The 15,359-nt window shown below is 52.0% G+C and overlaps 1 protein-coding gene across 2 annotated transcripts; it reads right to left on the bottom strand.

The window, feature by feature from the left end:
- Nucleotides 1-10,334: 10,334 nt before the first annotated feature.
- Nucleotides 10,335-13,970, bottom strand: LOC308270487 (cytochrome P450 2D17-like; the record flags this gene model as incomplete). 2 transcript variants are annotated; one of them, XM_080706399.1, is made up of 9 exons in its annotated part: nt 10,335-10,513; nt 10,591-10,732; nt 11,131-11,318; nt 11,514-11,655; nt 11,811-11,987; nt 12,396-12,556; nt 12,875-13,027; nt 13,193-13,364; nt 13,782-13,970. In XM_080706399.1, the coding sequence occupies 9 exons, from the start codon at nt 13,968-13,970 to the stop codon at nt 10,335-10,337; spliced, it is 1,503 nt and encodes a 500-aa protein (XP_080562525.1). The 2 variants fall into 2 exon arrangements, with proteins under 2 accessions (XP_080562525.1, XP_080562526.1); XM_080706400.1 differs by lacking the exon at nt 12,875-13,027.
- Between the last annotated feature and the right edge of the window lie 1,389 nt (nt 13,971-15,359).

The following is a 15,359-nucleotide window of genomic DNA, read 5'->3' as shown; positions in this document are numbered from 1 at the left end:
ATTTCTCCCTAATTTGCACATTAAGAAAAGCATCTGATTTCTTATTTTTTGTGACATTTCACTGTAAATGCCATAATTTTGTTCTCCCTTATGGCTGGGCAAAATTCCACTGTGTACCCATCCCATAGTTTTGAAATCCACTCATCTGTTGAAGGGCATCTTGGCTGGTTCCACACTTTGGCAATGGTGAACTGTGCAGCTGTGAACATGGTTGCTCACGCATTCGTTTGGTGTTTTGGTTTTCATTCTTTTTGGTAGATACCCAGAGGTGGTATTGCTGGATCATGTAAGTTCGTTTTCCTTCTTCTGAGGATCTTCTATACTGTTCTCCAAAGTGGTTGCACCAACTTGCAATCCCACCAACAATGTATGAGAGCTTCTATTTCTCCACACTTATTCCCACTTACTGAAATCCTAAAAGCCAGAAGGTGAATAACTTTGACAAGATGATCCACTCACAACCAATTTTTTTTTAATAGAGCTCACCTGGATCTGGAAATCTGCTGAGAGATTAGGTGAGGCAGCGGCAGCTTCTAGTGCTTCCTGGCCACACAGCTGAAGAAACCCACTGGCCCTTTGCTGTGGAGCAGCCCCCAGTTCCAGGCCTGCCGCACAATAGGCTATGGGCCTGGCCTCACTGGCTCCAGACCTGGCCTCACCCCAGGGCAGGCTCTGGGTCCAGCCTCGCTGGCTCCAGACCCAGCCTTGCCACATGGTGGGCTCTGGTCCCTGTCACTGTGGGCAGGAACTTTACAGAGGTTCCCATTTTTCCCCTCCATATATATTTTTTTTTAAGTAGGAGAAAACAGCACATGTCATTTGCAGAAGCTGGGAGCCCAATTCCCTAGAAGCAATGGATTTTATCTCCCCACTAAAAGTGGAGGCTCACAGCCTCACCATGGAGAGTGGGATATCCAAGCATATCCTGGTCCCTGGCACAGTGCAGAGGAGCTCAGCAGCCATGAGCTGAGGTCTCCCAGGACGCCTGGTGCAAAGAGCTGGCCCAACAATATGGACAGGGCTCCCTCCGACTTGTCCTGGACATTCTTCTTACATAGTATATTGTCTAGAATACTTGCACATGTGCGGCAAGAGTAGTCTACTTTTGGGGAGATTTCTTCAAAAATTCAAGGTAGATTGGATTGGATCTATCTGCCTCTCCCAAATACTGGCCACCACCGCTGCCTCCATCTTGGTCTGTCTCCACGAAACTTTTTCTTACATAGTCTGTTGTCCAGAGTTCCTGAGCCTGTGGGGCAGGACAGTCTACTTTTGGGGAGATTTCTTCATAAATTCAAGGTGGATTTGGTTGGATATGTCTGCCTCTCATGAATACTGGCCGCCGCTGCTACCTTCTTGGTCTCTCCTAGAGTATGTTATTAAGTATTCCTGTGCATGGGTGGCAGGAGCAGTCTGCTTTCTGATCTCTTCTGGGATATGCCTCCAAAAATCACTTTTCTTGCAGTGGTGGGCACCGTGCTATAGTCTTGCCTCTATTCTACAATTTTCCACTATCTCTCCTATATTTCAGATAGGAAGTCATGACTGGAAATGTTTCTGTGTGTTGTCCCAATCAGCTATTAAATCAAAATCTGTTGTCCAGGGTTTCTCAGAGAGATGCGTGTCCTATTCAGCCACTGCCAATTGTTACCACTGAGGCTGTGGTTGCTGCTGCAACCACAGCCGCTGCCATCTTCCTCCTTCTTCAATACTTTTTAATAACAGAAAGCAGTACGTGTCTTTTGCAGGAGTTGGGGGCCCAAGTACTTAGTAGCAATGTGTTTTATCTCCCCACCAAGAGTGGAGGCACACAGCTTCACCACGAAGAGCGAGTTCTGCTGCTCCGAGCGTACCCAGCCCCAGCGCTGTGCAAGAGCGTGGTGGCCTGGAGCGCCCTTGGCTCCTGTGAAGCGCAGCGCAGGCCAACCTGATTATGCAGGGCTCCATCTGATGCGCCCTGAACATTTTTCTTACATAGTATGTTGTCCAGAGTTCCTGAGCATGTGGGGCAGGTGCAGTCTACTTTCCTGGAGATTTCCTCAAAAGTTCAGGGTAGATTAAAATGAATCTACCTGCCTCTCCCCATACTGGCCACTACCACTGCTGCCATCTTGGCCCTCCTCCCGAACATTTTTTCTTACAGAGTATGTTGGTATGTTGTCTAGAATTCCTGAGCATGTGGGGCAGGAGCAGTCTTTTTTTGGTGGTGGTACTGGGGTAGAACCCAGAGGCTTTCTACCTCCGGGCTATACTCCCAGACCTATTTTATACTTTATTTGGAAACAGAGTCTCACTAAGTTGCTGAGAGCCTCACTAAGTAGCTGAGGCTGGCTTCAAACCTGTGTGATCCTCCTGTCTCAGCCTCCCAAGCGCGGGGATTACAAGTGTGTGCCACCATGCCTGGCTGGAGCAGTCTTTTTTTGGGGAGATTTCTCCAACAGTTCAAGGCAGGATGGATTGGATTTATCTACCTCACCCGAATACTCGCAGCCGCTGCCGCCATCTCCACCATCTAGGTGTGTCTCTTCTCTCTTATATTTTAGATAGGAAGTCATGGCTATAAATGTCTCTATATGTTGTCCCAATCAGATATGAAACCAAAATCTGGTGTCCGGGGTTTCTCAGAGGAATACATGTCCTGTTTGGTCGCCGCCATCTTGGCCCCTCAGTAGGGTCAATTTTTGACATCTCTCTACTTGGGTTACAGTTAGCCACCTTATTATTGTATTTAACATGGTAAAGAAATCCAGAAACTGAACATGGTGGTGCACACTTGTAATCCCAGCATTTGGGAGGCTGAGACAGGAGGATCCTGATTTGGGGACAGACTCACCTACTTAGTGAGGTCCTTTGCAACTCAGTGAGACCCTGTTTCAAAATAAAGAACAAAAACATAGAGCTGGGGGTGTAGCTCGGAGGTGGAGTGCCTCTGTGTTCCTTCCCCAGTACAGCAAAAAGAATAAATAAACAAACAAACATCTTGGGTTGCAGGAGTAATCATCAGTTCCTCTCTTGGTGCCTCTGCTCGTGTGTGTGTGTGTGTGTGTGTGTGTGTGTGTGTGTGTGTGTGTGTCTGTGGATTAAAGCCATTCCTCTGCCACTAAGCCCTTTTTGAGACAGGGTCTCGCTAAATGTGCAGACTAGTGTTGAATTTGTAATCCTCCAGTCTCAACCTCACAAGTACTGGGATTATAGGTCTGAAGCACCATGACTTCCTGGCTCTGGTCTCTCTTCTTTCTGAGACGCTAACCCTAGGGCTCCTTCTTTATGTCCTTGTTTAATATTATCTCTATAAAGGCCCTCTCTTCAAATACAGCCATACAAGGGGCTGGAACTTCGACATATGAATTTATGGGAAGAGACACACAACCACGGAGTCCATAGAAACAGCTATCTGAAGAGCCAAAGAGACTAATGATTGGCTAAATCACTCACGAATTAAGATACGATACTGAAATTATCCAATATGATGGGGAAAATGAACAAAGAAGGAAAAGTTAAGTGGACCATCAGGCATACCAACGTATGCACTGGAGGACTCTCAGAGGAAGAAAGAGAGTAGAGAAAAAAAGGGGGATGAAGGAACAATGAGCAACATGTTCTCAAATCTGATGGAAAACATGGACACACACCGAGAAGCTCAAGTCCAGGCGGCACACTCTGAGTCCCACCGACACGCTGTGCTCAAACGCTGAAAACACAAAGCCACGACTTATTTCTTGCAGGCACAGCATGTAATTTCACTCAATCAATAAACATCACGCATCAACTGTATCCAGGGACTTTCCTAGGCACTGAAGATGGGGGACAGCATCTCTCTTAATCAGGAAGCTAGCCACGCTTGGCTTCTAATCCCAGTACTTGGGAGGCTGAGACAGGAGGATCCACGCACAGGCAGCCTCAGCGACTTAGTGAGGCCCCTAGCAACTCAGTGAGATCCTGTTTCAAAATAAAAAATGAAAAATTGGCTAGGGGTGTAGCTCGGAAGTAGAATGTCACTGGTTTCAATGCCCAGTACCACACACAAAAAATGTAAAAACTACATTCGGGGGAAGCTATAAATCACTGAATTAAGTAAAATGTACCGTATATTAAACTTGGTGCATATGGAGAAGAAACAACGTGAAGGGTGAGACACGAGGATCACATACCAGAGGCCAGCCTTAGCAACTTAGAAAGACCCCGTTTTGAAATAAAAAATAGATGGGGCATGGTGGCGCATGCCCATAATCCCAGTCCTTGGGAGGCTGAGGCAGGAGGACCACAGGTCCAAAGCCAGCCTCAGCAACTTGGTGAGGCTCTCAGAAACTTACTAAGACTCTGTTCCAAACTTAAAATAGGCCTGAGGGTGTAGCTCAGAGGTAGAATGCCCCTGGGTTCAACTCTCAGCACCACAAAAATTAATTAGTTAATTGATTAAACTAAGCCAGGCATCATGGTGCCTGCATGTAATCTCAGTACTTGGGAGGCTGAGACAGGAGAATTGCAGGTTTTCTTGGTCAGCCTCAGCTACTTAGTGAGGCTCTCCTCAAGCTAGTGAGACCTCGTTTTAAAATCAAAATTAAAAAATAGGAGCCGGGCATGGTGGCGCACACTTGTAATACCAGCATTTGGGAGGCAGAGAAAGGAGGATCGCAGTTCACAGACAGCCTCAGCTACTTAGTGAGGCCCTTTGCAACTCAGTGAGACCCTGTTTCAAAATAAAGGGTAAAGCCGGGCGTGGTGGCGCACGCTTGTAATCCCCGCGCTTGGGAGGCTCAGACAGAAGGATCGCACGGGTTCGAAGCCAGCCTCAGCTACTGAGTGAGGCTTTCAGGAATTTTGTGAGACCCTGTTTCCAAATAAAATATAAAAAAGGTCTGAGAGTATAGCCCGGAGGTAGAAAGCCTCTGGGTTCCACCCCCAGTACCACCAAAATAAAAAAATAAAAGATAAAACATCGGGCTGGGTTGTAGCTCAGAGGTAGACTGCCCCTGGGTTCCATCCCCAGTACCGCAAACAAACAATCAAATAAATAAATAATAAATATATAAATAAAAGGAACCTGGGCATGGTGGTGGTGCACGATTGTAATCCCAGCATTCAGGAGGCTGAGACCAGAGGATAGCAGTTCACAGACAGCCTCAGCTACTTAGTGAGGTCCTGTTTCCAAAAAAAAAAATAAATAAATAAATAAATAAATAAATAAAAATACTAAAATAAAATAGGGCTGGGGGTGTAGCTCAGAGGTAGAATGCCCCTGGGTTCTATCCCTAGTACTGCAAAAAAACAAGAAAGTAAGCAAGCAAGCAAGCAAGCAAGCAAGCAAGAATTAAAAAAAAAAAAATAGAGCTAGGGGTCTAGTTGTATAGTTTGGAAGTAGAATGCCCCTGGGTTCAATCTATAGTCACACACACACACACCCAGTAGAATGCCCCTGGGTTCAATCTACAGTCACACACACACACACACACACACACACCCTGAGCCAGAGGACTCTGGAGAGAACAGAGAAGGGCAAAGTGGGCTTGGGGACAGCCCAGAGCGCGGCCAGGCGGAGGGCGGCGGCACCGGGCTGGGCACGGTTCGCCCACTGCCGGGCCCGCTCCGCTCTGGGCTGGGGGTTCTGGCGGACTTGGGAAATCAGGTGGAGCCGCGGGTCTCCACTTTCGGCCCCGGGTCCTAACAGAAGTCCTCTCAGCGGACGGGTGACGCTCACAGGCGGAGAATGCAGGAGGACTTGGCCGCCGCCAGCGCCTGCGGTGGCTTTCTGAGTTCAACTGCGGCCAGGGAGGCGGCCACCCTGCAGGGCGCTCAGAGACCTGACGCCCGGGCCCAGCCCCTCCGACTACCCACTGCGGCCCTGGAGGGCGACTTCCCGGCTGCCGCCGCCTCCCGCCCCCCGCGCCTCGCTCCGCCGCGGGAGGTGCCGAGCGCGCGTCAGGCCGCGCCCGCCGGCAGCGGCTGCCCAGTACCTGGAGAACGCGACAGCGCGGCGCGGACGCAGAGCCGGAAGGCGAGCCGGGGCAGGCCTCTCGTGCGCCCAGAGGACTCTGGGACTTGTAGTCCTCCCGCGTGCCCAGAAAATTCTGGGACTTGTAGTCCATGTGTGCTCCCAGAACCCGGGGGTGCTTGTAGTCCACCCGCGTGCCCAGAGGATTCTGGGACTTGAAATCCACCCATCAGCACAAAGGATTCTGGGACTTGTAGTCCCTTGTGCGCTCAGAACATTCTGGGAATTTGTAGTCCCAGTCCACCTGAAAATAGACATTGGTGGGCTGGATAAAAAATGAAATCCATTTACATGCTGACTAAAAGAGACACTCTGTAGGTAAAAAGAAGAAGTTGAAAGTGGAAGGATGGGAAGCTGGGCGTGGTGGCGCACGCTTGTAATCCCAGCGTTCGGAGGCTGAGACCGAGGATCACGGTTTGTGGACAGCCTCAGCTACTTAGGCCATTTGCAACCCAGTGAAACCCTGTTTCAAAATAAAGAATAAAAAAGCCGGGTGTGGTGGTGCACGCTTGTAATCCCCGAGCTTGGGAGGCAGACAGGAGGATCGCGCAGGTTTGAAGCCAGCCACGCTGGCTTAAGAGATCCTGTTTCCAAAAATAAAAAAGTATAAAATAGGTCTGGGAGCGTAACTCGGAGGTAGAAGGGCTTCCGGGAACCCCAGTACCACCACCAAAAAAAGAAAGAAAGAAAGAAAGAAAGAAAGAAAGAAAGAAAGAATTAAAAATAGGGCTGGGGGTGTAGCTCAGAGGTAGAATGCCCCGGATTCCATCGCCAGTACCGCACACACACACACACACACAAAAAAAGAAGATACAATAATCAAAAGACAGCTGAGGTGACCAGGTTAGTATCCAATAGAGGTTACACAAAAGAGATTACACAGAGCATAATGTGGCGGCGCACACTTGTAATCCCAGTACTTGGGAGGCTGAGATAGGAGGGTCACAGGTTCGTGGCCTATGTAGTGAGGCCCTCTGCAACATTTGAGAACCTGCTTCAAAATAGAGAGTAAAAAAAAATAGGGCTGGGGGTATCAGAAGTAGAATGCCCCTGAGTTCAATCTCCAGTACTGAGAGGAAAAATAAAATGGGCTGCAGGTGTAGCTCAGGTAGAATGCCTCAAAATCCAATCTCCAGCACCACCACCACAACAACAACAAAAAAGAAATAACAAAACAAAACTGATATATTATTATTATTATGATGATGATGATGATGATGATGATGATGATGTGTGTTTTGCTGAGAATTGAACCTAGGGCCATTCTACTTCCCAGGTACATCCCAGCCCAATTTTTATCCTTTATTTTGAAACAGGGTCTCACTAAGTTACAGAGGACCTAAGTAGCTGAAGCTGGCCACGAACCTGAATCCTCCTGTCAGCCTCCGAAGTACTGGAAATTACAAGTACAAGTAATATTGTTTATTTATTTTGGTACTGGGAATGGAACCCAGCAACCTACATCCTCAGCGCTGTTTTATTTCCTTTTTTTGTGGTATTTGAGGTGGAACCCAGAGGCTTTTCTACCTCCGGGCTACCCTCCCAGACCTATTTTATACTTTATTTGGAAACAGGGTCTCACTAAGTTGCTGAGAGCCTCACTAAGTAGCTCAGGCTGGCTTCGAACCCGTGTGATCCTCCTGTCTCAGCCTCCCAAATGCTGGGATTACAAGCGTGCGCCACCACGCCCGGCTTTTTCCTTTATTTTGAAACAGGGTCTTGTTGAGTATCCAGGAACCACAAGCCTCTTATCTCAGCCTCCTGAATGCTGGGATTACAAGCATGCACCACCATGCCCAGCGGATATTATTTATTGATACAAGTTCAAGAAGGTATAAAAATTATAAACATGCAGAAGGCATGGTGTTACACACTGTAATCCCAGCTACTTGGGAGATTTCAGTAGCAGAATGCAATTTTGAGGTCAGAAATTTAGAGATTTAAAAAATTAAAACTTTATAAGTTTAAAAAACTAGAATTTTAGCAAGTTCCTATCTTTAAATACAAAATTGGAGAGGGGTCCTTGGGTTGAACTCAGTGATATTTGATCTCCGAGCTCCATCCCTAGTCACCCCCCCCATTTTTTTGTGATCCTGGGGCTTTTGAATCCAGGGGCATTCTACCTCTGAGATACTCCCCAGCCACATTTTATTTTTTATTTGGAAACAGGGTCTTACTTAGTTGCAGAGGACCTCACAAAGTTTCTGAGGCTTGCCTCAGACTGCAATCCTCCTGTCTCTGCCTCCCAAGTACTAGAATGACAAATGTGAGCCAACATGCCGGCTCAAATTTTATATTTTATTTGGAAATTGAATCTAAGTTGCTGAGAACCTCATTAAGTAGCTGAGGCTGGCTTTGATCCTGTGATCCTCTTGTCTCATCCTCCCAAATACTGGGATTACAAGCATGTGTCACCACGCCCAGGCCACAATATTCTTTTTGTGCGCGTGGTACTGGCAATTAAACTCTGGAGCAGCCTAATTCTTTTTTTTTTTTTTTTTTTTTGTGGCACCAAGGAGGAAATTTGGGGGCGTTCTACCCCTAAGATACACCATCAGCCTCCCCCCCTTTTTTTTGGTGGTACTGGGGTTCCTGGAAACCCTTCTACCTCCGGGCTACACTCCCAGACCTATTTTTTATACTTTTTTATTTGGAAACAGGGTCTCTTAAGCCAGCGCGGCTGGCTTCGAACCTGCGTGATCCTCCTGTCTCCACCTCCCAAGCACGGGGATTACAAGCGTACGCCACCACGCCTGGCCTCCCCCCCATTTTGGCAGTACTGGGGATGGAACTCAGGGGCAATCTACCTCCGAGCTACACTCCCAGCCCTATATCTTATTTATTTATTTATTTATTTATTTATTTATTTATTTATTTAGTGGTACTGGGGGTGCAACCTAGGGGCTTTTCTACCACTGGACTATACTCCCAGACCTATTTTCTACTTTATTTGGAAACTAAATTGCTGAGAGCCTCTCTACGTAGCTGAGGCTGGCTTCCTCCTGTCTCAGCCTCCCAAGCGCTGGGATTACAAGCATGCACCACTACGCCTGGCTTTTTTTTTTTTTTAAACAGGGTCTCTCTGAGTTGCAAAAGGCCTCATTAAGTAGTAGCTGAAGCTGGCTGTGAACCAAGATCCTTCTATCTCAGCCTCCCAAATGCTGGGATTACAAGCAGTGCCACCACACCCAGCTCCTATTTTTTTTTTTTTTTTAATTTGGAAAGAAGGTCTTGCTAGGTTGATGAGAGTCTCACTACTTGCTGAAGCTGTCCTTGAACGATCCTCCTGTCTCAGCCTCCCAAGTACTGGGATTACAAGTGTGCGCCACCGCGCCTGACTGGGGTATCCTGCTTCTAAGCTACATCCTCAGCCCTATTTTATTTTTTATTTTGAATCAGGGCCTTGTTAAGTTGGTGAGGCTGACCTCTATTCTGGGATCGTCTTGCCAGCCTTCCCGTCAGTTCCTGGGATTATGGACATGACTCACCATGCCCATCTCTAGTTCATCAAGGTGTGTAGTTCAGTAATCGATTGAGACCTTTCTTCTTTTTTTGTACTGGAGATCAAACCCAGAGGATTCCACCTCTAAGCTACACCCCAGCCCTTTCTATTTTTTATTTTAAAACAGAATCGCACTGAGGTACTGCTAAGCCCTGCGGGCCACCGGGAGACCCTCCCTGAGTCCTGAGAGCATCCCTCGTGACAACTGTGCTTTTGCTTGGCAGGGGCCAGGCACCACACCCTGTGGCTAGGACAACATGCGACTTGGGCGGGGCCTCGGGCTCTCTCCCTCTGACACAGAAGGGATGGAGACTTCGTCCTTGCGGTGGACCGGTGGCGGTGGCAGTGGTCTGAGCCTATTCGACCAAAACTCCAAGAAGAGAACCCTGCAGGCCGAGGCTCGGCTGAGCCTGTGTGGGTCACAGCTGGCTGCTGGGAGAGCTGAGGGCTGTCTGGACCAATCTCCTCAGACAGGACTTGCATCTTACCCTCTGTGGTAACAGTGAGCAGAAGCAGGTTGTCCAGCTCGGCGAGCCCTAGGAAACCCACTGGACTGAGGTGTCCTGGGGACCTGCCCCCACCCACCTCCAAGCCAGGGATGGCACTGATTCCTAAGGGAAGACCACTCATACACCTCCTCTCCTAAGACCCCCAGAGAGTTGGTCTGGGCTTGCCATGTACCCTGCAGGGAGCGGCGGGTCTCCATGGGCCACAAGGGCAGCGCTGGCTTCAGGACCTGCTAAGGGCTGAGCATGGACCCAGACACCAAGTGGCAGCCAAGCGCCGGTTTATTGTGCAGCAGAGATACCACTGGGGTCAGGTGCAGGGCCGGCCTCCTGTCTAGCGGGCCACAGCACAGAGCTCATAGGGGGATGGGGTCACTATGGCAACATATACCCCTTTATCGCTGGGCGGGGGCTGTCCGGGTGGCACGGAGAAGCTGAAGCGCTGCAGGAGGCAGGTGAAGAAGAGGAAGAGCTCCATGCGGGCCAGCGGCTCCCCGAGGCAGGCGCGGCGGCCTGTGGGTGGGAAGGCGCTCAGTCAGGCAGCCTGGCCTCCAGCCCCCCGCCCCTGGGAGGGCTCAGGCCCCCAGCACCTGCTGAGAAAGGCATGAAGGCCTCCTGCTTCACGAAGCGGCCCTGCGCGTCCAAGAAGTGCTCGGGGTGGAAGCGGAAGGGCTTCTCCCAGACGGTCTCATCCTTCAGCACCGATGACAGGTTGGTGAAGAGCATTGTCCCCTGGGAGGGGGATGCCTGGCGTGAACGCGGGCCAGCACGGGGACACCAAGACCCTCGCACTGGGCACGCGTGGGCAGACACTGGCCCCCTCGAGTGACCACAGCCCAGAAGCCCCTAGGCCCGTCTCTGAGCCCCAGGCAGGGCTGAGTGATGAGGTACCTGACAGCCCTTGGCCACCCGCCCAGCTGCAGGGCTCCTGGACGCACCATGACCTTCCTAGGTTCTCTTCCCACTCCCCAGGCTCAGAGTGGACAGGGCTGGCCCACACACATCAAGACAGCAGAGTCCGCGTCCAGGATCCCAGATTACGTGTCCTAAGTTCCAAACCTGGCCCAAGTATCGTCCATGCTGCGGCCACCAGCCTACGGAGGCGCTGAGCCCGTGGGGCCCAGGCTCACCTTGGGGATGAGGAAGCCCTGCACTTCAACGTCCCGGGACGTCATGTGGGGCACGCCCATCGGGACAATGTCTGCAAAGCGCTGCACCTCGTGAATCACGGCCATGGTGTAGGGCATGCGGGCCTGGTCCGCCATCTCGGGCCGCCGCACCTGCCCTAGCACCTCGTCGATCTCCTCGTGGACGCGGCCTGGAAGGAGGCACGCCCACAGCAGGTCAGGCCCGGCCGCGCTGGCCTCTCCTACCTGCGCTGAGGCTGTGTCCGGGCGAGGAGGACGGCTCTCTTGAGGCCTGAGCCAAGCCTGCTGGGTGAGGCAGGCCTGCACGCAGCCCGGGGCCTGCCCGTCTCCCTCCCTCTTATTCCCTCCACCCCAGCGGGGCTCACGCTGCACATCGGGGTGGAGGATCATGAGCAGGAGGGCCCAGGCCAGCGTGGTCGAGGTGGTCACCATCCCCGCTGTGAACAGGTCAGACACCACCAAGCGCAGGTTCGCATCATTGAAGCTGCTCTCGGGGTTCCCCTTGGCCTGGCCGGGCAGAGGGTGGCTCAGCGGGCCATGAAGGAAGCCACCACGGGCCCCCAATCTGTACCCATCTGACCCTGTGGGTCAGACCCGGCCCTGCCCGGCCTCAGGCCATAGGGGATTCTCAGCCCCCAGCCTCATGTTTAAGCTGCCCTCACCTTCTCCACCTCGGCCAGGTAGGCGTCAGTCAGGTCTCGGGGTGGCTGGGCCGGGTCCCGGGTCGCCCTGTGCTCGGCCACGAGCTCATCCAGCAGGGCCATGAAGGCCCTCTGTGCAGGGAACACCCAGGCAGCCAGACCTGGGATGCGCAGGAGCACTGGGATCGCATTCAGCACCTGTGACAGCCGGAGGGGGCTGGGTCCTTCCTGTGCCCGGCTTCCTCCATGATCCCTCCAGTTCCGTACAGTGACTTGCTCTCTACCCAAGTCCCAGCTTCTGTTGTCGATCTGTCTGTCTGTCTGTTGATCTGTCTGTCTCTCTCCTGGCCCTGGACACCAAGAATATCTTGCCATGGAAATCTCAGGTTCTGTGTGCTTCCAAAGTGGCTCTCAGCCTCCCTTGGGGCCCTGGAACCTTGGGCCCACCTCTCCTGACAGCGGATACCCACCTACCTCCAGGCCCTCCCTCTGGCAGCAGCCTCTCCACCATGCCCTGTCCCCTGTTCTGCTTGCTAATCCTCCTCCTCAGAGGCCTGGTTGCTGGAAGCTGGTCTTCACAGACTCCAGAGTCTGCTGAGCCCCTACCACAGGCCACAGGCCGGACTCCTCCTTCAGTAAGAGTTCCAGCAGGTCCAAAATCCTGGCCAAGTGTGGGTCATCATACTCGAAGCGGCGGGCAAAGATGAGGGAGGATATGACGTTGCTTGTGGCTTTGTTCAGGAGGATGTTGGGGCGAAAGGGGCGACCTGGGGGCCGGGATGTGGGTCAGGGTGTGGTCCCCTGTCTCCTAGTAACCATCTATCTTTTTTTTTCTCTTTTATTTGCAGTACTAGGGATAGAACCCAGGGGCATTCTACCTCATAGCTACATCCCTGGCCCTATTTTTTATCCTATGTTTTGAAACAGGGTCTCACTAAGTTGCGGAGAGCCTCACTAAGCCGCTGAGGCTGGCTACAAACCCGATCCCCTTATCTCAGCCTCCCAGTACTGGGATTACAAGAATATGCCCCCATGCCCGAATTGGTCCCCGCCCATTTCGTGTCCTCCCTTGGCCCATCCCCTACCGTCCTGGTCGGCGAAGGCGGCACAGAGGCAGGTCGCCTCCTCCGTCACCCACTGCTCCAGCGACTTCTTGCCCAGGCCGAAGTTGCGCATGGTGGACACGGAGAAGCGGCGCTGCGCGCGCCAATCACAAGCATAAGGCGCCATGATCACCCCTGGGCAAGGGCAACGTGTGGGTGTGACCCTAATTCTGTGCCTGCCACACCCTCCTCCCTGGACTCCAGTTCTTTCCCAGGTGTCCTCCCGTTGTTAGGCCCTGCACTACCTTTGGTCACCACCCCCCGAGTCCCACACAGTGGGTCGGGCCCACCGCCCTTTGCCTTTGTTTCGGGGCCCAAAGCCCATGTGCTCAGTCACGGGGAGACTCGGCCGGTCAGCGGTGTCCTCGCCCCGGTTCACCAGCGCCTCTCGCATTGCCGCCAGCCCGTTGAGCACCACCACAGGACTCCAGGCCATATGTACCACGAACACGTCCCCGAAGCGACGCTGCAGCTGCAGGTAGAGCAACCTGGTCAATGCGAGACCTCGGCGGGCTGCAGCACCCAGGCTCACTGAGCAGCCCGTGTCCTCAGCCCCGCAGCCCCGGGACCAGGCTCCCCACCCACTGTGCCTCACACGCTACCCACTGCCTGCTGCTGGAGTCGCCGTGACCCCTGCGGCCACCCACCACCAACTTCCTTACCTTTCTTTTGTATCTTTTGCAGTACTAGGAATGGAACCGAGGGGCATTCTACCTCTGAACCACACCCCCAGCCCTATTTTTTTATTCTTTATTTTGAAACAGGGTCTCACTGAGTAGCAAAGGGCCTCACTAAGTAGCTGAGGCTGTCTGTGAACCGTGATCCTCCCGTCTCAGCCTCCCGAATGCTGGGATTACAAGTGTGCGCCATCACACCTGGCTTCCCTTACCTTTCTACAGTAGCTTGCCATGTTCTTGAAGTCCACCTCCAGCAGGTTGCCCAGCCCGGGCACTGGCATGGGGCCTGGTGGGTACCGTGCCGTCCAGCATTGGCGCCGGTGCATCAGGTCCACCAGGAGCAGGAAGGTGGCCAGGCCCACGGCCACAGGCCACAGAGCATCGTCGGGCAGCAGCCCCATGGCGGCCTCCCTGCCTGCGGGGCTCCTCTGTGCACACCTGGGCCTCACACCTAGGCACCTAGGACCAGGTGGGATGCCCTTAGCACACCGTGGGCACTCGTCCAGCCCGGGCCCTTCCCTTATATAGGAGCTGAGGCTGCCCTTTGCCCTGGGAGCCAGCCCGCTCTGTTGATTGTGCAGACAGAGGTGCCAGAGGGGGCAGGGCAGGTGCAGCCAGCGGCAGGTACGCTCCTGACCCTCTTGTTCTGTCCAGGTGATACCCAGGGAGGGAGGAGGACGTCACCCAATAGAGAACTGCCCCTGTCGCTAAACCTCTGACCTGGTTTGGGTTAATCATTGATCTATGGACTGAACTGGCCCTGACTCCACCTTTCCCACAAACCTACACCCCCTAATGTGGCGGGACTTCATCCAGCACACGCCCTGCCCCGCTTGCCTCCCCGGCTGCTGCTTGGGCCCTCACCTCCCTGCTTGCCTTCGTGCTTGTCTGGGTCCTTAGTGAGCTCCTGGTGACCACAGGGGCCGTGGGCCCCGGAGTCCAGGGCATGAGCTTCCCCCGTGTGCTTCCACTGCTAGGACTGTATTGAACTACCTGAAGCAGGCTGCTCTACAAAGAAATGAGCTCAGCTGGGTTCGGTATCTGGGAGACTGAGACAAGAGGATCGCATTTGGTGAGGTCCTCCACAACTTAGTGAGACCCTGTTTCAAAATAAAGAATAAAAATAGGGCAGGGGTATAGCTCAGAGGTCAAATGCCCCTGGGTTCCATCCCCAGACCTGCAAAAAAAGAAAGAAAAGAAAAGAATACAAGCTGGCATGGTGGTGCACGCTTGTAATTCCAGCATTCAGGAGGCTGTTCATGAACAGCCTCAGCTACGTAGTGAGGCCCTCTACAACTCAGTGAGACCTTTTTCAAAATAAAGAATAAAAAAATGCCGGGCGTGGTGGCGCACGCTTGTAATCCCCGCGCTTGGGAGGCGGAGACAGGAGGATCGCGCAGGTTCAAAGCCAGATGCGCGCGCTGGCTTAAGAGACCCTGTTTCCAAATAAAAATGTAAAAATAGGTCTGGGAGTGTAGCCCGGAGGTAGAAGGGCTTCCAGGAACCCCAGTACCACCAAAAAAAAAAAAAAAAAAATAATAATAATAATAAAAAAAAGAGTAGGGGGTGTAGCTCGGAGGTTGAATGCCCCTAGGTTCTATCACCAGACCTGCAAAAAAAAAAAAATAAAATAAAAAAATAAAGGATACAAAATAGGGTTTCGGGTATAACTCAGCAATAGATGGCTCCTGGGTTCCATCCCAGTACCGCAAAAAAAAAAAAAAAAAAAAAAGAAAAAGAGAAAGAAAAGAAAGGGTTAATTTTGCTTTATGAGTCTAGAGGTTCAAAGG

Source organism: Muscardinus avellanarius (assembly GCF_963383645.1).
Source record: "Muscardinus avellanarius genome assembly, chromosome: 11".
Taxonomy (NCBI): Eukaryota; Metazoa; Chordata; class Mammalia; order Rodentia; family Gliridae; genus Muscardinus; species Muscardinus avellanarius.
Note: the sequence above shows the minus strand (reverse complement) of the source record. Positions and strands in the feature narration are given on the sequence as shown.